The sequence below is a fragment of the Ursus arctos genome, unplaced genomic scaffold (genome assembly GCF_023065955.2).
Source record: "Ursus arctos isolate Adak ecotype North America unplaced genomic scaffold, UrsArc2.0 scaffold_21, whole genome shotgun sequence".
Classification (NCBI taxonomy): Eukaryota; Metazoa; Chordata; class Mammalia; order Carnivora; family Ursidae; genus Ursus; species Ursus arctos.
This window is the reverse complement of record NW_026622886.1, coordinates 13,863,236-13,888,009: the sequence shown is the minus strand read 5'-3', so window position 1 is coordinate 13,888,009 and position 24,774 is coordinate 13,863,236. Positions and strand designations below refer to the sequence as shown.

General features: G+C 37.4%; 1 protein-coding gene across 1 annotated transcript in view; it reads left to right on the top strand.

Annotated features, from left to right (window-relative positions):
- ANO4 (anoctamin 4) overlaps positions 1 to 24,774 on the top strand; it is a 394,735-nt gene that overhangs the window by 320,895 nt on the left and 49,066 nt on the right. The window contains exons 17-19 of the mRNA XM_057316522.1: positions 16,826 to 16,908; positions 19,446 to 19,586; positions 22,453 to 22,617. Coding sequence (XP_057172505.1) covers positions 16,826 to 16,908; positions 19,446 to 19,586; positions 22,453 to 22,617 — 389 coding nt within the window. The remainder of the gene's footprint in view (positions 1 to 16,825; positions 16,909 to 19,445; positions 19,587 to 22,452; positions 22,618 to 24,774) is intronic.

Here is a 24,774-nt window from a genome sequence, read left to right as displayed (position 1 = left end):
TATTTATATACATATATATATATATTTACATATATATATGTATATTTACTAAATGCTTATTAGATGTGTAGGTGTTGTCACATATGACCTCATCAATTTCTTACAACCCACCTAGAAAGAAATTATAATCTGTGCCTTATAGATGAACATATTGAGGTTCAGAGAGCTTATGCAGTTTGCCCAAGATTGCCCAACAACTGCTAAGTCGTGGAGTCTGGTTTTAAACTCAATCTGGTCTGCCTAACTCAAGTCATTCCAGAGTTTGTGTACTATGTCATGCACCTTTTGTAGAACGTGTTAAGATTTCATTACTCAGCAGACACTATCACTTGGCAATGCATGTACAAAAATGAGTAAGATGTGATCTCTGCTCTCAAAAATCTCCTAGTATGTTGAGGGAGAGTTGATAATTACAGGACAGGTTATCAAGTCCTATTTACAATGGGAAAATGAGGATCCACGCTGCCAACTTCCTGAAGCCAAAAGGAAAAGCAGAGATGGTTTCATCCAAAAGGAGATGGTGAAACCAAGTCTTAAATTTGCCAAGCAAAGGAGTGGGGGTGGAGGGAGGTGTGGCAAACATTCTGAACTGAGAACAGGGTGGGCTAGGCTCTGAAAAGGAAGGCCTTTCAATGTGCTAGGGACATACAGTATGTATTAGTTTCCTAGGAGTGCTATAACAAAGAATCTCAAACTGGATGGCTTCAAACAACAGAAATTTATTCTCTCACTGTTCTGGAAGTGAGAAGTCAAAAATCAAGGTATGAAAAGGGCCAGGTCCTTTTGAGGGCTCTGAGGGGACACCTGTCCCATGTCTCTCTCCTAGATTCTTATGACAGCGAGCAATCCTTGACAGTCCTTGGCTTGTGGGTGCATCACTCCAGTCTTTGTCTCCATCTCCACCTGCATTCTCCCTGTGTCTCTGTGTCTTCACATGGCAGTCTTCTTATAAGGACACTAAATCACAGTGGATTAAGAGCCCACCCTACTCCAATATGATTTCATCTTAACTAGTTAATCTGCAGTTACCTTATTTCCAAAAAAGGTCATATTCTGAGGTTGGGCCTTTGTTAAAACATCAACATATCTTTAACAGGAGGCACAGTTCAACCCATAACAGAGAGTATGTTGAGGGCTGAGGTTTGTTTATCATAAGACATTTATGTTCCAACAGGGAACCATGGCTTCACCCTGTAGACAACAGAAGGCCAACTGAAGTTATAAGCTGGAGAGTGACATCATCAGTTGGGTTTGGGAAGTAACTCTGGCAACAGCAAGAGAGGAGTGAACGTGGGGTCACTTAGAAAGCTGTTCCAATATGCAGTCAAAATATTATGCAGCATCAGCTTTAGAAAAGATCTAAATTACGGAATAAAAACCTCATACATAAATGTGTTTTCCTAGTTTTAGTTATTTATAATAGGCAAAATAAATATCTAACAATAGAAGAATCAGTAAGGGAATTATAAGCAGCCCTTAAAAATTAGTCTTTCAAAGCAAGTAATAGAACATAAAGATTATATTTTAAAAATTGGTAAATACAGGATATAAACTATACAAATAAATGTGACTTCGGGTATATTAAATACTAATGAAAACAAAGTGATTATGTCACAATATTAATAGTAGTTTTGTCTGGGTGAGGGGATTACGGGAAGTTTTTATCAGCTTTATTTAGGTATAATTTACATAAAATCCAGCAACTTTAAATGTGCAATTTTACAAGTTATGTCAAATGTATATAGTCACTTAACCATCACCATAATGATGATATAGAACATTTTCATCCTCCAGAAAGTTTCCTCATGACTTTGCAGTGAGTCGCTTGGCAACTTCTAACCTGCTTCCTACCACTATCGTTTCACCTGTTTTAGAATCTCATGCAAATAGAATCATTCAATATTTAGCATTTTGTGTCTGGCTTTTTTCACTAAGATTAATGTGACTGAAATTCATTTTTGTTGTTGCATATGTCAGTCTGTTCCTTTTTAGTACAGAATAATACTTCATTGCCTGGATGTGTATATCCATTTACTAATTAATGAACATTAGGATCTAATCCAGTTTTTAGCTATTAAAAAATAAACCTGAGAATCATTGGATATTAGAATTTTTGCGTATTTGCATAAGTCTTTGTATCTATTTCTCTAGGGGAAATAACTAGGAGGAGCATCGCTTGATCCTAGGATAAGCGTGTGACTTTATAAGAAATTGCTTTCCAAGTGCCTGTGTCATTTTGTATTCCCAGCGGCATTATATAACAGTTCAGGTGTTCCACATTCTCACAAACTCGGGATTATCAGTCTGTATCATTGTAGCCATTCTAGTAGATGTGTAGTGTTATCTCATTGGGGTTTTAATTTGCATTTCCCTAACAACTAGTGATGTTGAACATGTTTTCATGAGTTTATTTCAAATCTGCACATCTTTGGTGAAGTGTTTGTTCAGATTGTTGCCCATTTGTTATTGGTTTTCTTATTTTTAAGTTAAAAACATTCCTTACATATTTTTTCAAATATTTTTCCCAGTTTGAGGCTTTCGTTTCTTTTTCTTAATGATGTTCTTTTGAAAAGCAAGAGGTTGTTCTTTTTTTCTTTTTTGTCTGTGCATTTGATTTTTTATTTAAGATATCTCTGCCAAACTCTAGGTCTCTTAAGATTTTTTTCTATGTCTTCTCATAAAAAGCTCATAGTTTTAGCTCAAATATTTAGGTTCGTGAGTTATTTCAAGTTGATTTTTGTATATAAGGTAAAGGTCAGCTCTATTTCTTGGCAAAAATGGATAGCCAGTTGTTCCAGTACCACTTGTTGAAAGATTATCCCTTTCCTCCTCGAAATCAATTGTCCATATGTGTGTGAATCTACATCTGGAATTTTTTTTGATTCACATATGTACTCTTAAAAAATCATTTTTATTGAGCTATACTTGACACATATTAGTTTCAGGTGTACAACATAATGATTCAATATTTGTATATATTGCAAACTGATCACCACAATAACACTAGTTAACATCCATTACCACACATTGTTACAGACTTTTTTTCTTGTTAAGAACTTTTAAGATCTACTCTCTTAGCAACTAACAATACAATATTGTTAATTATAGTCACCATGCTATATATTATATTCCCATGACATTTATTTTATAAAAGTTTTATATTTTATAGTCAAAATATGTATATTTCATAGTAAAAATCTGTACCTTTTGACCACCTTCACTCCTCTTGCCCACCTCCAGCCCCCACCTCTGGAAACCACAATCTGTTCTCTGTATCTATGAGCTTAGGGGTTTTGTTTGTTTCTTTGTTTGTGTTTAGACTCCATGTATAAATGAGATCATAAAGTTATTTTTGTGAAAATTCAGAGTTTCTATATGTGGTTCTGTCAGGAAGAGCAATGCTTCTCTTTGTTCTTCTTTCTCAAGATTGCTTTATGTATTTTGGGTCTATTGTGGTTCCATAAAATTTTAGGATTGTTTTTTCTGTTTCTGTGAAAAATGCCATTGGAATTTTGATAGGGATTGTATTGAATCTGTAGATTATGGACATATTAACAATATTAATATTTCTTCCAATCCATGAACATAGAATATCTTTCCATTTAATTGTGTCTTCTTCAATTTCTTTCATCAGTGTCTTACAGTTTTCAGTGTACAAATCTTTCAAACTCCTTGGATATATTTATTCCTAGCTGTTTTATTCTTTTTGATGCATTTATGTATTATATAAATTAGTATTAATTAATTAGTATAAATTAATTTTATATCCAGAAACTTTACTGAATTTATTAATTTTTTTATTAACAGTTTTTTGTTGTTGTTCTTTTTACTGGAGTCTTTAGGATTTTCTATACATTATATCATGTCATCTGTAAGTACTAACAGTTTTATTTCTTACTTTTCAATTTGGATGCCTTTCATTTCTTTTTCTTGACTAATTGCTGTGGCTAGGACTTCCAGTACCATGTTAATAAAAGTGGTGAGAGTGTGCATCCTTGTCTTGTTCCTGCTGATCTTAGAAGAAAACCTTCTAGCTTTTCACCATTGAGTATAATGTTAGCTGTAGGCTTGTCATACATGACCTTTAATATGTTGAGGTCCATTCCCTTTATACCCACTTTGTTGAGCATTTTTATCATAAATGGATTTTGAATTTGTCAAATGATTTCTCCATATCTATTGAGATGATCATAAGATTTGTATCCTTCATTTTGTTAATGTAGTCTATCACGTTGATTGATTTATGGATGTTGAACCATCCTTACATCCGTGAAATAAATCCCACTTGATCATAATGAATGATCATTTCAGTGTAATGTTGGTGTGTGTGTGTGTGTGTGTGTGTGTGTGTGTGTATATATATATATTTGGTTTGCATATATATATAAATATATATTTATATATTTTTTACTTTTTACTTTTTTATTTTTTAAGTTTTTATTTAAATTCTAGTTAGTTAACATATAGCATAATATTGGTTTCAGCAGTAGAGTTTGGTGATTCATTACTTACATATAACACCCAGTGGTTTGCTAATATTTTGTTGAGGATTTTGCATCTGTGTTCATCTCAATATTGGCCTGTAATTTTCTTTTGTTGTGGCATCCTTGTCTGGTTTTGGTATCAGGGTAATTCTAGCCTCACAGAATGAATTTAGAAATGGTCCCTTCTTAGGGCACCTGGGTGGCTCAGTCGGTTAAGGATCTGACTCTGGATTTCAGTTCAGATCATGACTTCCAGGTCATGGGAGCAAGCCCCGCAACTGGCTCCACACTCAGAATGGAGCCTGCTTGGGTTTCCCTCCCTTTGCCCCTCCTCCTACTCACTTGTTTTTGCTCTCTGTCTCAAATAAATAAATCTTAAAAAAGAAAATGGTACCTCCTCTTCTATTTTTTGGAAGAATTTGAAAAGAATTAGTATTAATTCTTCTTTAAGTATTTGGTAGAATTCCCCAGTGAAGCTCTCTAGTCCTTGACTTTTATTTGTTGGGACAGGTGTACTTTTATGGCAATAACACACTGTCTTGATTATTATAGCATAATAGTAAGCCTTGAAATGTCATTCTTTTTAAACATTGTTTTGACTGTATTAGGGACTTTGCATTTCCGTAGATATTTTAGAATCAATTTGTCAGTTTCTACCAGAAAAGATGCTGATATTTTGACTGTGATAGAGTTGAATCAAGAGATCATTTTGGGAAGGTTGAAAAGTCAATATCAAACACATCTATGAACATTATTTACTTTTTATGTAAGTGATTTGTAATTTCTCTGCAATTTTGTATTATTTTCAATGTATAGTTTTGGATATTTTGTTAAATTTATCAGTTTTTAATACATTTGATTTTTTAGTAGTTTTATTTCTGTGATGTTAATTTCCAGTTGCTCCTTGCTACTATATAAAAATACAATTGGCTTTTTTACATTTACCTCATATCCTGTAAATATCCTCACTTATAAGTGCTACTAGCTTTCTTGTAGATTCCTTGGGATTTTCAACATAGATGATTATGACATTTATAAATAAATACAATTTTATTTCTTCTTTTCTAATCCACATGGGTTTAATTTTTTTCTTGCCTTACTACACTGACAGAATAATGTTAGATAGAAGTTATGATATCAGACATCCTTTCCTTGTTCTCAGTGTTGGGGGGGAAGTATTAAGTCTTATACTATTAAGTATGATAGAAAATACAAATTTTTGTAAATACCCCTTTATCGAGTTGAAGAATTTTACTTTTATTTCTAGGGGCTGAATTTTTATCATGAATGGGTTTTGAGTTTGTTAAAAGCTTTCATCTGTATTAATAAAATATCCTGTTTTTAAAAAAGATGGTTGATATATTCATTACATTGATTCACTTTCAAATACTACAGTGACTTTGAATTCCAAAACAAACCCACTTCATTGTAATATATAGTTGACTCTTGACAGCATGGAGATTAGGTTCACCAAACCCTTTGCAGCTGAAAATCTACATATAACTTTTGACTCCCCCAAAACTTTACCCACTGTTGATTGGAAGCCTTACCTATAACATAATGAGTTGATTAACACATATTTTGTGTGTTATATATATTATATACTGTATTCTTATAATTAAGCTAAAGAAAAAAAAACATTATTTTAAAAATCGTAAGGAAGAGAAAATACATTTAGAGTAACTGTATCCAAAAAATCCATATAAGTGAACCCACACAATTTAAACCCATGCTGTTCAGAGGTCAACAGTATTATCTTTTTTCTGTATTTCTGTATTTGATTTGCTAAAATATTTTTAGGATTTTTGCATCTATTTTCATAAAGGTTGTCTATGAATTCTATGAATTTTCTTCTGGTTTTTTTTTTTTTTGGTTTTGTTGTTTTTTGTTGTGAGGTTATGTGGCTGCATAGAGTGAGTTAGGAAATGTTCTTTTTTCTGTTTTCTGGAAAGGTTTATATAAAAATGATATTACTTATTTCTTCTATGTTTGGTAGAATTCACCAGTGAAGCCATTTGGGCTTGGAATTTTCTTTGCAGGAAAGTGTTTAATACAAACTTTTTCTCCTTAACAGATTTAGAGTTCTTTAGATTATCTATTTCTTCCTGTCTTCAAGAATCTGTCATTTTATCTAAACTTGCGAACTTATTGGCATAAATTTGTTTATAATAATCTCATATTTTACCTTTGGTAGGATCTTTTACGACATCATTTTGTTCATTCCTGAAATTGTAGTTCTTGTCTTTCTCTTGTTTTCCTGTTCATGCTGCATAAGAATTTATCAATCCTATTGATCTTTCCATGAAGAAGCTTTTGATATTAATGGTGTTTTTATATTGTTCTTATGTTTTCTTTTCTCATTAATTTCTGTTGTTATCTTTCCTTCCTCATGCTTACTTTGGGTTTAGTTTGCTCTTCTTTTTAATTTCTTATGGTGAATGCCTAGTTCACTAATGTGAGAACTTTCTTCTTTTCAAATATGAATTTAATGCTATAAATTTCCTCTAAGTACTGCTGTTGTTGCATCCTCTGCATTATATTTTCATTTTTAATGAGTTCAAAATATTTTCTAGTTTCCATTTCTGATTTTCTCCATGACCCATAAGTTATATAGAAGTGTGTTATTTACAAAAAATTTGGGAGATTTTCTAGGTATCTGCCTGCTATTGATTTCTAGTTTAACTCAGAGAACATATTTTGCATGATTTCAATCCTTTTAAATTTACTGAGATTTGTTTTATAGCCCACAATATGGTATCTCAGCAAATCTCCCATGCCCATTTGAAAAGACTATATATTGTGCTGTTGTTAAGTTTAATGTTTTGTAGGTTTCATTTGGGTCCACTTGGTTGATTATTTTGTTTTAGTCATATATATATATATATATATATATATATATATATATATACACACACACACACACACACACACACACACACACACTAATTCCAACTTTATTTGTGGATTCATCTAGTTTGTCTTTCAGTTAGATCAGATTTTGCCTCATGTATTTTAAATATAGGATTGTTATGTCTACTTGAGGCCCCTTAGTCATTATGAAGTTTCCCTCATTATTACCAATAATATTTCTTGTTTTCAAGTATACTTTGATATTAATTTGATATTAATTTGATATTAGTAGTGCCACACCAATCTTTCTTGATTTGGGTTTGTATGGTATATTTTTCTTTCCTGTACATTTACCTCTCTGTGTCTTTATATTTAAAGTGTTTTATACACAGCTATTAATAGTAAGTCTTACTTTTTTTTCCAATCCAATGATCTCTTATTTTTCATTAGAATTTTTATACTATTTACTTTCAATGTAATCATAATACATTTGGTTTAAATATACCTTCTTTTTATTTGCTTTATATGTGTCCCATGTGCTGTTGTTTTATTTTCCATCATTTTCTCTCCTTTTGAATTAGATATTTTCATGATTTAATTTTATCTCCACTGTTGATTTATTAGTTATACTTCTTTGTCTTAATCTATAATGGTTATTCAAGGATTTATAATATATACCTTTCATTTATAACAGCCTACTTTCAAATAATATAATGCTATGTCACATGTGGTATGAGAACTTTAAAACAGTATACTTCACCTTTCATTTTCTGTCTGTTGTATTATTGCCATATATTTTACTGCTATTTTTGTCCTATATCTTACTGCTATTCTTGTTAATATGTTTTATTTTACATGTTATAAATATCTTGATACATTGTTATTATTTTGGCTTTCAGCAGGTAATTATCTATTAAAGAGATGGAAATGAGGAAAAAAATTCATTTACCCATATATTTACTTGTTTATATGTGCCCTTCCTATCTTTATATTAATCCAGATTTCCATCTGGTATCATTTCCTTCTGCCTGAAGAACTTCCTTTAAAGTTCTTATAATGCAGGCCTATTGGTAATGAATTTTCCCGATTTTTAAAGTCTAAAAATATCTTCAATTCACTTTAATTTTAAAGATACTGTTGCTGAATGTAGAATTCTAGGTTGACAGAGGTTTTTTTTTTTTCCTTTCAATACTTTAAAGCACAAGTTCTCAATCAGGAGTGAATTTTGCCTCTCAGGAGACGTTAGACAATGTATGGACACATTTTTTATTGTCATAACCGAGAGAAAGGAGTGATATTGGCATCTCAATCTAGTGGGTAGAAGTCAGGGATGCTGCTAAATGTCATACAATGCACAGAATAACACCCCCTCCCAACAAGGAATTAAATGGTCTACAAGGAATTAAAGGGTCTACAATATCAATAGTGTTGAGTTTGAGAAATGTTGCTAAATTTACAGTCTTTCTTTTCCTGAAGCATATGGCCTAGTTGAGTTTCTTTTGGAAAATCATCTGACACTTCTATCTCAAGTTCTCATTTAATCTGAAGATTAAAGTACCACTAACATATGCAATGTTTTGATGTAGAAAAATGACTTATATTTTCAAAATTGTTGACACAATGTTAATTGTGTCAAGATTGAAAAACCCTTAAGGGATGCCTTTCCATTGTATGGAGGCTTGCACAGTTTTTTATAAGATGTCTGCTGACTTTCTCTTTCTTTCTTTTTCTTTCTTTCTTTCTTTTTCTTTTTCTTTTCTTTTTTCCTACATAAGATTTTCCTCCCTTGTATCTGCTTTGAAGATTTTTACTTCTTATTCTCAGGAATTCGATTGAGATGTGCTTTGGTGTCATTTTCTTTGTGTTTCTTGTAATTCGGGTTAAGTTTCTTGCATCAATAACTTTAATTTTTGTCCAATTTTGAAATTTGTCCAGAATCACTCAATATTGTTCTATAGGTCACTTATGCCTTGTTCACATTTTTCATTCTTTTTAGTCTTTGTGTCACCTGTTGTAATTGTTTCTCCATAGAAACAATGTGAATTGTAAATTCATATTTGAACTGAATTGTATTGTAATTGTTTGAATTGTAATTGAATTGAATTGTAATTGTTTCTCCATAGAAACAATGTGAATTGTAAATTCATATTTGAAAAGAAGAAAGTTCTCACATTCGTCTTCAGATTCACTAATTTTTTTTTCCTGAAAAGTCTAGGCTTCTGTTAATCCTATCCAGTGTATTTTTCCTTTCATAGCTTTCATTTTCCATTCTCAAATCTCTGTCAGTTGGGGCTTTTTATGCCTGGTATTACTTTCCTCATTGTGTTCATGTTTTCTTCTATCTTCTTGACATACAAAGCATACTTGTAACAGTTGTTTTATCACCCTTGTTCTATCATTTCTGGGCTGTCTCCCTGGGAGTGACTGAATTTTCTCCTATTCATAGGCTTTATTTTCTTGCTTATTTGTATGTCTGGGAATTTTTTATTAAATGCTGAAAAGCGTTGAATTTTGTTTTTCATTATGTTTCCTTACTGTTGGACTTTGTTCAGGTATGCAGTTAACTCTCTTGAAGCCCAGTTAGATTGTCTTGTGACTTGGTATTAGCTTGTTAGGGTAAGTCCAGACCCACTACTAAGGGATGATCTTCATGAGGCCTCTTATAAGTTCTATGAGTTGCAACATACATGTACTCTGACTAGTGGGATTGGAAACTTCTTTCAGCCCTCTATGAATTCTGAGGATTTTTTAGCTACTATTAAGCAACCAGTAAAAATACTGTGGCCCTCACCAATTTTAAAAATAGACAAATAAACTATTATTTTGAAACTGAGTTTACACAAAGACACATTTTTATAGTTTCTCTTGAAAAATTCTAAGATCTGGCCACAGTGCAATCAGTGGAAACTGAAGAACACCTATCACTTTACTTGGTGCCCACACTCCCCACCTGGTCCTGTTCCCCACCACTCCCTATCATGTGGTTTCCTCTTCTAGGTTTTGTACTGATCTGGTCGTCTTAGCATTTGAGTTTGTGACTCCTCACTAAGCTCATTCATTATGGGTAGATTTTATGAGTTAAGTTCTCGGGAGGTGACCTCATTCTTCTATTTCTAAGTTCTTGGGAAGCACATCCACATAACTGCCCTGTACCTTCTCCAAATGAGTATTCTCAGAAAGTTATAAAGGACAGAAATAATTAAATCTGTTAGTATTATTCATTTCACTTTTAAAAAGAAGGCAATTAGAATTGGAAGAAAAATGACTATGTGTAATTTCCTAGGAAGAGAATCATGTTGACCAGGTTTCTGAAAATGCTTTGAGTCATTAGACAACAGGCACTTTTCTGAAATAAAAACCATCCTTCCTTTTTCCTATATATTGCTCATTTTATTTCTGGCCACAGCTCAATTCTTATTTTTATACAAATAGAACACAATCTTTTGACAAGTTAAGGAAAGATGTTACACTATAGGATCTTTAAGCCCTTAGGGTTTTTTCAAAAATAAGAAGTAAACATGTCTTTATAATTAATTTCCTGGCATTAGACACAATTCTCTTCTGGACTCCTAGGCTAGAAATTTTGCAAATGAAGAATCAGATTAGGCCTTTGAATACCTATTATGTTACTAAAGGGCAAAAACTAGCAGCATGTATCCCTAGCAGCTTTGGGAATAAATGTGGGTTTTTCCAGGCCTCCAGAAAAAAATATAGATCTAAGGGAAGCACAGAGAGTAAATGCCAGGCTCTCACAGGGAACCTGTAACCTGGTGTGTGGTACTTTGGTTTTTATGATAACTAGTTTCAGCAAAGTGCTCCTATGGTTCAAAGAGTAGGCTTTCTTTTTCTTTTTGGCTCTTCCTGATTCAATAGAAATTAGAGGCCCCAGATTAGACTGTGCCCTTCTAGCTACAAGACAGTACCCCTGGCTCTTACCTTAAATGCCAGCTGCCCCTAGTCATTGTGATAGCCCAAATAACCCTGTTATAGGTTGAATTGTGTCCTCCAGAAAGATATGTTTAAGTCCTAGCTCCCGGCACCTGTGCAAGTACTTTATTTGGAAATAAGGTCTTTGAAGATGTAATCAACTTAAAACAAGGCCATGCTGTATTCCCAATATGGCTGGTGTCCTTACAAGAAGAGAAAATGGAGAGACAGACACTCACAGGATAGGATGCCTTGTGAAGACAGGCAAGGGGATTGGAATAGTGCCTCTGCAAGGCAAGGGATGCCAAAGATTGCTACCGACTACCAGGAGCTAGGAAAAAGGCATAGAAGATACTTTCCCTGAGAGCCTCCAGTAGGAACTAACCCTGCCAACACCTTGATTTTGAACTTCTTACCTCTAGAACTATAAGAGACTAAATTTGCTGTTTTAAGCTCCCTCACCAAAAAAAAAAAAAAATATTAGACCCAAGCCCCAGTTCTGTCATTTACTAGCCATGTGACTTCTTAGTACCTCCGATTCTTCATTCATAGGATAATGAAAATAATACCCACCTTGACAGACTTTTGAGAAAATAAAGCATAGTACCTAAAATGTAATAAGTTTTTACTATCCAGTGACTAAACACTGCAGTGTTTCAACCCTGCCATGGAACCCAAGGTGTGCAGCTTAAAGGGGAGATTTTTCCTGCATAAGACTCTCAAAATGCCTCAGGAAGGTGACAAAAAATAGTAACTCGTGGGGTTTTTTCTTCCTGTTTGCAAAATGTTAACCATGGCTGTACTTTCCAAAAAAACTGTTATCAGTTAGGATGCCTACAGTTAACTGCTGTAATACACAAAAAGCAAAACCTAGATGTTTAATAGAACCCATGCACGTGAGGGGGCACCTGGGTGGCACAGTCAGTTAAGCGTCTGACACTTGGTTTTGGCTCAGGTCATGATCCAGAGTTGTGGGATCAAGCCCTGCATCAATCCACCTTCCCAACCCACCACCCCCATGCTTGTTCTCTCATGCTCTCTCAAGTAAAGAAATAAATCTTAAAAAAAAAAAAAAAATGCACATGAAACCCAACCAGATGTTTCTGGTTGTCAGCCTTCCACGTGGTCATTTAATTACCCAGGTTCCTTTTATTTTGTGGCTCTATCCTCTTCTGGGTCCTTAGAGTCCTCTCCATTCACCCCTCAAAAGAAGAAAAGAAGCATGGGGTGATATAATTACTTCCTAATTTTCTAGACCAAAACTGACATACATCACTTCTGTTTACTTTCTGTTTCCCAAAACATGGCCACATCTAACTGTAATAAAGGCTGGAAAATGTAATCTAAGTATGCCTAGAAAGACAAGAAATGGTTTTGGTAAATGTATAGAAGTCTGCCACAAATTGATCTGAAAATGACAATAATTGTTCTATTTAAGAAAATGATAATAGAGCATGGCCTGCAGAACACTCTCTCATGTCCTTTTTGTGTCCTTTATGGGCTACATGTGACAACCTTCTCAACTTTGTACAATTCTGAGCCAGGCGTGTCTTGGTGTTTGAACACAAACCTACCCAAACACTAACCTTGACCCTTCCTATTTCTATTACTTAAATTCAGAAGTCTCCTATTTTTCTAATGCGTCCACTAATGTTGCGAGGGCCTTGTTATTTGGCATTGATGTTAACACCTCAGATGAACTTCATTTGGTTAGGGTACAGTGTAGTATAGAGTAGAAAAGGGAGAGAAGAAACAGCACACAGAGCTCTGTCTTATCACTAAAATGAATAAAGTTTCAGATATTGTGGCTTGATATTGCCCTATCTAAAATCCGTAAGGGAAGTAACTCGTAGGTTTTTTCATCTTCATGCCTCCTCCAATGTCTCAGTGATTAAATGGGGTAAGCATTCCAGGCTGGCAGATAGCTCTGTACCACATGGTCATTCAGGAACTCATATTCTTACTAACAAGTTGTTTGCCATCCTCCCAGGCCTTGGCATCATTTGCATAACATCAACTGAGTCACTTGGACCCCACCCATCCAAAAGGGTAAAGAGAATGTGGAAAAAGCACCCTGTCTTAAGATATCAGCAGACAAGGGGCATACATCACATTACTTCCTTTCACATTCTGCTTGTGAGAACTGGCCTTTGGCCATATCTAACAGCAAGGAGATCTAAGAACTGCAGCATAGGTGGGCAGCCAGGACACCAGCAACAACCCTTTTACTATGGAACAAGGCAAGAATGCATCTTAGAGGCAGTCCTTGCCACAGGCTCCATGCAACCCAGTAATAGGAGTAATATTTAGAAGAGAATGATATTGGAGCACCTGGGTAGCTCAGTCCGTTAAGCATCCAACTCCTAATTTCAGCTCAGGTCATGATCTCAGGGTCGTGAGATCAAGCCCAGCATCGGCTCTGCGCTCGGTGTGGAACCTGCTTGGGATTCTCTCTTTCTCTCCCTCTGCCCCTGCCCCACTCCTGTGCTCTCTCTATTTCTCTCTCTCTCTAAAAGAAACAAAAAACAAACAAACAAACAAACCAACACAGAACGATATTTTATTGCAAGGCAAAAGAGAAGCAAAGTAAGTTTCAGTTTTTCATGTTAGTAAGTTATTTATTATCTATTTATTTATTACTATATAAAGTATATATACTAATATATATATTACTAATATATATATTATTAATATATATATTACTAATATATATATACTAATAAAGTATATATTACTATATACTATATAAAGCATTCACAAGATATAATTGCATGTTTTTCAAACTTACACCCTAATTTCTTATAAGATTTAGATAAATAAAAAAATAATTTACCATATTGCTCTCATTTTCATGATAGCATGTCATTTGTACATTTACTGTGCCTCTATGATGCCAGTCACTGTGCTAGACCCTGGGGATATAAAGAGAGCTAATATGTAGCCCTTATTCTCAAGAAGCCCATAACTAGTGATAGAAACTATCAGGTTTTTCTGTTATTTTTTTAAGTGCTGAATGCTATGCTCAGCACTGACCTAGAGTTTATCTGCACAGCTCAGTATGGGTATAGAGAAGTTTCAAAGGGAGTGGTTGCAGAACACATGGAGCCAAACTGGAAGCAAGAGTGGGAGTTGGTCAAATAGACCCAAATAGGGAAGAACACTATAAGCCAAAGAAATAGTGTGGGCAAAGCTAAGAAAGTCGTGTAACAGCTCACCTGTGAAAATGCTAGTGAGGTAGCCTGGAGTCTAGGGTACAAGTTAGGGCAGAGAGGGTTAGAGATAGGCAGGGACGTTAGGAGCCTTGCTTCCTGGGCTGGTAATGGGGGCTTTTTCTGTAGGTGGTGTCGCTCCTTGATACCCAGACCTGGTCAGACCTTGTTTTTGAAAAAGCATTATCTACATAGAAAGACAGATTGGCACCTAAGGAGTTCGAAATGCTAGCAGTAAGTTTAAACCTTCTGATTCTTTGAGGAAAAGATATTTTAGACCAAATCTTTGTGGAAAGAATTCTGCACAGTAGAAAATCTTGACAAAACACTTAGGAATTTTAAGTGTTTTTGAGAATCAACCCATAAAAGAAATAATGCTTTTTAATCAACCTTTAGTACTGAGTGGTATAGTGGTAGAAGACAAATATATATATTAACATAAAGCCAGCCTCAAAGGAGACAAAGAGGAAAATGTGAATTCATGATGTAAGGCAACATATAGTTATATGTTGTGCATATAACTATAACATATAGTGCATATGTTGTGCATATAACTATAACATATAGTGCATATGTTGTGCATATAACTATAACATATAGTGCATATGTTGTGCATATAACTATAACATATAGTGCATATGTTGTGCACTCGAAGTGCAGTGGGCTCTCAGGGCTGTGAGTATTTTGGCAAGGGAATTTAAATCTTGGAATAATAAGGGTGTGGGATTGAAGATTTGCCTTGAGAGGAGACAAGCTATATTTGATTCTATCCTAGTTCATGGTTAGAGATAGCAGATTCTTCCTCAAATGCATTTTCACACAAAAACACAAGAGAACGGCAATTGTCCAAGCAGCTAATTTCTTCTCATCCTCCCGTGTCCTGGAAGGGAGGAAGAGGACGATTAGCCACACGAGGGAATTCTTGGTTAGAGTTTCTCTCTCCTCCAGGCAGGATGCAGCACATGCTAGGGAGAAGAAAGGTGGTGGAATATTTCTGACAGCCACTGGTCTGTCTTAGAAGTCAGTTCCTTCAGATGAGCCCCACAGGTGGGTTGGTAGGGCTTGGTGGGAGCAGCAGCCAGTAAGACAGCCTGGTGCGTATCCTGTGGCCTTAGGCTGTCCCACAACGGTCCCCCATCAGGCCTCTCTGAGGCCACTGGATACAGTCCTGACTTTTCGTGAAGAATAACCACACTTTCAAGGGCTGGCTGCTTCATCTCTTCAAAGCCAGGGGAGACTCGAGACAAAAAAGAGAGAAAGTCTATAGAAAGTACCATTTGCTTGAGGGGCCGGAGAATCTCGTAAAATAATTGTCCCAGGGGGCCCATGCAAAGACGAGAAAATTGGTGAGGCAGAGGGCAAGTGTACAGAAAAGAGTTAACATAGCAGGCCTGCTTTAGAAAATCCTGCCTACCAGGTCTGCCCTGGACCCTTGCTTCTGTAAGTCTAAGTACCATAGCAAGGCCCAGGAGAGAGAGCCACCAATTCCATCTCCTGAGTGTCTCTGTGATAGCTTTCGCTGCAGTCATCATCAGAGTTTGAGAGCGTGTGCGTGTGTGTGTGTGTGTGTGTGTGTGTGTGTGTGTGTGTGTGTTGTGTGTGTGTTGTGTGTGTGTTGTGTGTCTTATCAATTTCCTTGTGACTTCGAAGGCAGCAAGATTATGCCGTGATTATTTTTTCCCCTCTGTCATTGAATAATAACTGAATTGAGTAGAAAATTACTTTGGCTGAATGAGGATAAACCTTGATTTCCCTGCGTGGGAAAGTCAGCTACCCCATGCCTCATTAAAAAAGGTTCTTAACAGAATTTGCACACTTTTTCCTTTAATGTGACAACAAAGAAATATTTTGAAAAAAAGAGTAAAATAGTAAAATTGCTTCTTTCAATAAAGTAGTAAAATACATTTTACATGGATATTTTTTGCGAGAAGGATTTGGGAGACACGCACTGGCAGTCAAATACATGTAAACTGCTAAGCTTTATTTTTGCTTTTCTGCCCTTACCTGCCCCTTGCGTTTAAAAATAAATACTCTATCAATGAGAAAGATGCTGGTAACCTACTTTTCTGTATTTTTATATCCCAGGAGCTTTGTTATTCTAAGTCTGTTTCTGCCTCGACTTGCAAATCACCTTAATTTAATTCTAAATGAAATCTCTAATTTTTCATTATGTTTGACACAAGCTTAGTAATTCTCAGAAAAGGTCCTTGTTAAATGAAGCTTAGCTACAAATTCTGATATTCAAGGATGCTTACACAAACAACTGTTATTCTCTGCAATGACTTCATTATTCAGTGACAGTTAACAGCATTGTTTTATTTGAAAAACGTCTTTGTGTTTCTCTGCTTGTTCCAGCGACAGTTTTCCTGGAGTTCTGGAAAAGACGGCGAGCCGTAATTGCTTATGACTGGGATCTGATAGACTGGGAAGAAGAGGAGGTTTGTATTATTTACCTCAGAATTTTTCAAAAAGCAAATCAACAAATACACAGTCCTCTCGAGTCATCACTCGGCTCTGTGACAGAGTCAGGTTTGCTCATAAAGCATTTCAATACCTGTCTTTGCAAAAAAGCTTCAGGTAGTATAAAAACGAGCAGAATTTAAAAGAAAGAAAAGACAACATTGTGATTGCTTAGTCGATTAAGATTCCGTGGCTAAGTGAAACATTTCACTTGTAGGTAGGGACTTCAGAAGCGTTAGTAGTAAGATTTGTTTAGTTTTCTTAAATAGTATCCATTTTCTTTCCTTTAGCAGAAGAGTGTTAGTCTTACAGCTGTAGGTTTGTTTAGTTTTCTTAAATAGTATCCATTTTCTTTCCTTTAGCAGAAGAGTATTAGTCTTACAGCTCTAGGTACATGGAAGGAAACCTCATGAGAGAATTCCAAGGAAATGTTTCTGTGTGCTCTCCAGAACCCTGGACAGTGCCCAGAGCTGCAAAGGCCCAGAAGTAGGACCTCAAGTGCATAAATGCTGAGGAGAAACCACTCCTCGAGAGGCCTCGTTGGTGGAAGCATCTAAATGCCTTGCGTGCTAGCCTGTGGCACTCAGGTTGCTGTGCAGAAAAGCCCCAACTTGCTGCCTGCCTTCTTCACGGAGAACCCAGGGTATTAGTTTGCTGGGGCTGCCGTAACAAAGGACCGCAGACTGTGGATTAAACAACAAAAATTAGTTGCTCCCGTTGCTGGAGGCTGGAAGTCTGAGATCAAGGCGTTGGTACAGTTGGTTTCTTTTGAGGACCATGAGTGCAAGATCTGTTGCAGGCTCCCCTCGTTGGCTTGTAGATAGCTGTCTACTCCCTCTGTGTTCACATCATCATTTCTCTGTGCATGTCTGTGTCTAAATTTTTTATAAAGAACCAGTCATATTGGATTAGGGGTCACTCTAATGACCTCACTTGACCTTAATTACCTCTATAAAGACTCTGTCCAAGTACAGTCACACTCTGAAGTACTGCGGGTTAGGGTTTCAACAAATGAATTTGCAGGGGGAGGGGACACGGTTTAGCCCATAACACCCAGACACACAGGTCTCATTCCATGATTGGCCTCAAGTCCCTGGATACTTAACTTAGTGACCCTTAGATGACACTCACAGCCTGATAAAGTCAGTTTCCCAAAGAAACAGAAGATTCCAGGTCTGTTCTGTTTATATCCTCAAGCGTCACTTTCTAAAATAAGGGAACGAAGTCAGAACCTGTTTATAACTGTATCTCCCCCGTCCTTCCCTGTTACCTGTCACTGAGTGAAGTCCAGCCTTGGGCTTATTCTGCAGCTGGAGTGAGGCTTCCCTTCCTCCTACACAGAGAGGCTACTGCCTAACTGTGCCCATTGTCCAGAACCTCTCTTCTGTCAGCTCCTGCCTCACTTTCTGTCAGTCTCTCCATCTGAGTCCCGAGCATTTCTGCCTGGGTTAACTCAGTCTCCATTTCACCAGACTTGCCACTCCTTTCCCCTCCTCTTGCAAGACATTCACATAGAATAGGTACTTAATTAACCAGAACCACTTTAGCCTATCCTCTTGCTGATTTCCCGTTCCTAATCCCGTAATTGCTTTTTAGTCAGAAACTTTTCACATTAAATGGAGCTCAACTAAATGAAACAAAACCTCAGCTTGATTTAGAATTAGAGCTGCCTTGATATTAGCTGGATTTGAAAGATGTTTACCTTGTTTTCAATACCAATTAATACATTTAAAATATACTGGTTAAAGGTGAATGACTCTTACAGGAACTTATTAAAAAGTAGATTCACCATATTTTTGGCTGCCTCAATTGAAAAGAAATATTCTTAATTGCAGGAGGAAACTAAGAATTATATTTGCCATTATAACTCACAACATGAATTCTAGGCATTTTGCTGTTCAAGAACTTTCTTTGCCCTGGTGTCTGTATCATTCCCTGGTAATAAAAGTAAAAGTTTAGTAGTCGTTTCAAACTGCTAGGGATGGAAAAGGTGGCCCCTTTTCTCATTCTGTTTGTTTCTGCAAGCACAGCTGAATAAGATAACAGAGACACTTAACTATAGTCTAAATTACACTGTCTTGGAGGGGCGCCTGGGTGGCGCAGTCGTTAAGCGTCTGCCTTCGGCTCAGGGTGTGATCCCAGCGTTCTGGGACCAAGTCCCACATCAGGCTTCTTTGCTAGGAGCCTGCTTCTTCCTCTCCCACTCCCCCTGCTTGTGTTCCCTCTCTCGCTGGCTGTCTCTCTCTGTCAAATAAATAAATAAAATCTTTTAAAAAAAAATTACACTGCCTTAGTGATAATAAGTCTAAAGCATCACCTTTTAGGTTTTCTTCAAGTGGCCAATTTCCAAACATTTAAACCTGGGTCTTTGAGCCACCTCACTGATTGACTAATTAGCGTGGTAGCTGTTGATTCAGTTTTATGGTAGTAAAAAGGTTGTTGGTTTGGTTTGGTTTTTTTACATTGTGTGTATATATCTCTCCAGTGCATAAAAAATGTGTCTGTTTGTTCTTAGGAAGAAATACGGCCCCAGTTTGAAGCCAAGTACTCCAAGAAAGAGCGAATGAATCCCATTTCAGGAAAGCCAGAACCATATCAAGCATTTGCAGATAAATGCAGCCGACTTATCGTTTCTGCATCTGGGATATTTTTTATGGTTTGAAACTTTTCTACAAAACTCTTTGTTTCATAAAGTACAAACCTGTAGCGTGGTGTCAACAATAATCATATCGGGCATTTGCATAATTCCACAAAACATTTTTGCGCATTCTGTTATTTACTCCTCACAAAGACTCTGTGAGGTGGTCAGAGATGGTACTGCTGTCCCTGTGTTCCAGATGGAGCCACTGAGACACTCTAGAAGGCTAAGGGGCTTGTTCAGGATCAGCCAGTAAATAGCCAAGAGCTCCAGTTCTTTCTGCTTGCCTCTCTGTGCTATGCTGAAAGGAAGTAAAAGTTGAGATAGGAGCTAGCAGCAGTGTTCTTCAAGCCTTTTGCTTGCCATGCCCATAAGTGAGACTACATTCTCTGTCATAACCCAGCGTATGCCATGCCAGGAGATGTATAAAACTAAACAGAGTAACTGAAACAGTGCTCACCATTGCAATATGCAATACTCTGATTTTTTTTTTTAATGCCAGCCACAACCCCTAAATATCATTTCCAGGTTCACTAATGGTTTTTTCAGTTTGAAAAACACTACTTTGAACCTGGGTTGTTGACTTTTCCTAAAAAGAAGTCGTTTAGTGATCAACTTTGACTCTGTTAATCACTGGACAAAACTTACGCAAATTTTTCAGAAATGTCATTTTAGAACAGTAAGGGGTGGTTAGGATTCTCCTTTCCTCTTTCCAAATGGAAGAGTGTGTAAATAGGTATTGTAAGTCATTAGATTAGAAAGGACAAGATGACAGCAAATCTAGACACTCCATCCCCCCTTTAGCCAAAGAAACTGGGAAGGTGAAAGGGTGGGTGGGCAGCACGCCTAGGAGTCTCTTGGCTCAGACCAAGATTCAAATCCACACCTTTCTATAGACACTACTCTGTAAGCCATTGTGTTATGCCTTGACTTTCATAAGTACATTCATATTTATTGTCTTTTTGTATCTTACAAGACATATAGACATAGAAGTTTTTCCTACTCTACAGATGGGCAACCTGGAGCATAGGAAGCCAAAGCCATAGAGAGGACAAACTACGTGCCCACAGTTAGAATGCTAGGTAGAAGCAGAGCCATGATCCAGACCGGACTTCTGACTGAGTCCCGCGAGCTGTCCATTCCACCATATTGCCACCCTGTCTGAAATTCAGTGTAGATTTCACCAATCTCCCCATCAATAGCTGAAGGATTAAGATGTGGGCAGTTGTTGTTGTTGTTGTAATTTTGGCCAGTTCCAGCTAGGGTTTATACTCGAGCTTTTAGACCATGTCACTCATAGGAAGCCAAAAATGGTGTAAAACAGAGGAATGCTTCTAACAATCTCGAAATCAGCAGAGTCCATCCTGAGGCTCAACTTAAAGTTTTTGATAACTAAGTAGGTAGAGGTCTTTAATTTGATAGATTGAGTCACCTAACGAAAGACACAGACTTTTTGGAGTCTCAGATTCCCAATAGATAGAAGACATGTTGTGTTCTTGTCACATACCACGAAGTCTTCAGAGAAAGATAACTAAATTCAGTGTTTGTAACTGATGAGTAAGAGATTATGTACCTGTCACACAGTTGGCTTATTCAGGAACAAATAGCTGAACTATGCACCTGTAACTATGTAAGGTGCTATAGAAACTATGGTGAGCAAAACAGACTCCACACCTGCCCTGACGGAGCCTATAGTGCCCCCCTCCCTTATCTGCAGTTTTGCTTTCTGGAGTTTCAGTACCTGCAGTCAACCCCAGGCCAGCAGCAGGTGATTCTTCTGACATATCATCAGAAGGTCAGTAGTAGCCTAATGCTATATCCAGGACCTGTGTCATCTGCCTCACTTCATCTCATCACGTAGTCATTTTATCATCTCACATCACCACAAGGAGAGTGAGTACAGTACAATAAGATATTTTGAGAGGGGGAGAGACCATACTCACACAGCTGTTATTACAGTGTATTGTTCTGCTTTATCATTAGTTACTGTTGTTAGTCTCTTACGGTGCCTAATTTGTGAATTAAACTTTCTCATAGGTATGTATGTATAGAAAAAAACATAGTATATATAGGGTTTGGTGCTGTCCGAGGTATCAGGCATCCACTGGGGGCCTTAGAAATATCCCCCATAGATAAGGGGGGAACTATTGCACTTTCTAAATGAGGGAAACTGGCAATAACCAAACTGACAAATTGTTAGAAATTATCAACAGGATACTAAAAGTAGAGTATAGGTACCATATGACAATAGCAAAGTCTGAGGGTCATGAAAAGCTTCAGTTACGAAGTGGTTCTTGAGCTGAGGCGTGACGGAGGAGTAGGTGTTATAGGGCGTGTGTGCGTGTGCACATCCATGTATGTGTGTGTGTGGTATGGGAAAGGGGGGTGGTCAGCCTTTTAGGCAAAGGAAATCGTGTTGGAGGTTAGCCCATTTGAAACCACGAGAGAGGTTCTGGAGTCCCCAGACAAAAGGGAAAATGGCATTCAACGAGGTGGAGAAAGTCTTGCCACCATTTAGGCTTTGCTTTTATCCTAAGAGTAAAAGAAACCAATAAAGAGTTTTACACAGAAGAGTGACATCCTAAGGTTTCCATAATAATAGTGCTCAATCTGATGCCCTGCTTAATAAAATGTTACCCCATAGCTTACACAGTTTATCAGCTTTCAAGCACTATGGTTTTTCTATTTGAATAACAAAGAACATACAGGCAAAAGAAAGTATTAACCACAATGAAAAGTTAGCATTTTATTGTGGTTTCTTGAGTCAATACCACTGTTGCTTTATTTCCTTTTCTTGTTTTCCAGTGGTGGGATTTTGCAGTGGTGGGAACCCTCCTCCTGAGACATTCCACCAGTGCTCACAGGCTCTCTGTCTTCCTCCCAGATCTGCGTAGTGATCGCTGCCGTGTTCGGGATCGTCATTTACCGGGTGGTGACTGTCAGCACTTTTGCTGCCTTCAAGTGGGCGTTAATCAGGAATAACTCTCAGGTTGCAACCACGGGGACTGCCGTGTGCATCAACTTCTGCATCATTATGCTGCTGAATGTGGTAAGTGACCACAGGGTAACCAGCCTCAGGTTCAACGATCTGGGCTGTGGTTTTCTTTTGATGCTAAGGGGACCCAGCCTCGGAGGGGTGAGTCTGTCACGTAGCGCGGATGGCTAGGCAGCAAACTGCTGGGCAGGAGATGCACTCAGGTCCAGGGATTGAGGAGGCTTGAGTCAGATCTAGGCTCCAGGATTTTCTACAGTGGAAGGCACTAGCCCTCTCTGAATCTCCGTTCCTTTATTTACCCAATAAGATAACACTGTATATATATACCTCTTGGGGAAACTTAGAGAAAGAACATATTTTAAAGTCCCAGCCCAGAATCTGTGACACAGCTCAACAGTGTTGGTTCCCATTTCCTTTTGATTCTGAATGACAGGAAAGGTCAGTATCCAACGCATTGCTTGAGATAACCCTGCAAGGGACCCATCAGGATGGTGCACGTTGCTTGTGTTAATTCCAGGCTTTTTTCAGTTTTGTATTTCAGCCCAGATGTCTCCCCTGAGCCGCATACATCCAGCTGCTTCTCGTCCCTCCAGACCCCTCTCTTCCCTCCAAAATCAGTTCCTCCACGCTCCCCGCCCTTCCCTGGTAGCCGCTCAGGCTGAAAACCTTGGCATTATCCTTGACTTCTCTGTTTCTCTCAGTGTCTGTTTCCAGAGTTTGATCACTTCTCACATGTCCCCAAGTCCCACCTTGGTCCCAGATCCCAGTAGCTCCCACCTGGGTTATTGCGGTGCTTTCCTAACTGGTCTCCCGGCTCCCACGTTTGCTCTCTCAATTTAGACTCATCACGGCAGCTAGTGAGAGCTTCTTACCTGCGAGTCAGCTCCTGTCGCTGCTCTGTTCACCGTATGCAGTGGCTTTCCTCTTGCTCAGAATGAAAGTTCACATCTCCATGTGGCCTCCAAGGCTCTCCTTCTGGTCCCAGTGACATCTACGACCTTGTCTCCGCATCTACGACCTTGTCTCCTCCCTACTCACCCTGCTTCTCCTGCTCCAGGCTGACTTTCCCTTTGTTCCCTGGATGTGCCAGGCATGCTCTCACTCTAGGGCTTTCTACTTGCTCTTCTCTCTGCCTGGAATATTCCTCCCCATGGGGTCTGCCTGGCTTACTCCCTCACCTCCTTCATTTCTTTGTTCACATGTTACTTTTCTAATATAAGGTTTCCATGGTCACTCAGTTTTAGAATTATAACCCTCTCCTGCCAGCTAAAATTTCCTATCTCCTTGCCAGCTCTATTTTTCTCTGTGGTACTTATTACCATATAACTTCCTGTTTTTAATTTATTATATGTCTTCTCCATTGGAATGTAAACCCATGAGGGCAGAAACTTTTATCTATTTGTTTTTTACTCTTATTATTTCCCAGTGTCTGAAACAGGGCCTAGCACATAGTAGGCTCTCAGCAAATTGTTGTGATTATTTGCAGAACAAATAGTATCATTTGCTGACATTGTTAGATTTGAGGTCAACCTATACATAAAAATACTGACACTAGAGATTTGTTAGCAGGGAATAAATAATGTATGTGGAGTGTTTGACATGGGGTAGCTGTTCATTTAATTATGGCTCCCTCACCCTTGGTTAGCTTGCATCTTAAATCTGGGCCATAATGTTGAATTTCTCTCATCATTAAAAAAGGGTTTTCCAAAGGCCAAGTAATTTAATACTATTATCAATATAGTTTAATCTCTTTGGATTGTCATTTCTAGCTCTTTAAATAATCCTAAATTCTATAACCCATAAGCTCAGAGTGATTCTTCAGAGAATTCAACCTACCCAATAATAAAAAGCTTTATTTAGGATTCTTAAGTGAGCTAGTAATCACTGAGCTAATGAAATATAGTTGATTTATTATTATTATTATTATTACTAAAATATGCAGAACTTCTTTATTATTTTCAGAATAATAGTTTCAGAATACAGAAGTTCTAAAAATGAAACAAGAGCAGTTGCTAATCATTTGACATGATGATTGTGTACGTGTGTGGTCAAGTGGAGGTTGAGAGTGGACATGTGGCACCCCCTGGCCCTCTCTCCTCCAGGACTCAGCTCGTCTCAAAGTTAATTGTGGAATATATGCATTGTGAAGGGGAGTGATTCATGGTGAAATTAACCAAACAGCCAGAGCACTGAAAGATTCTGCATCCAGGT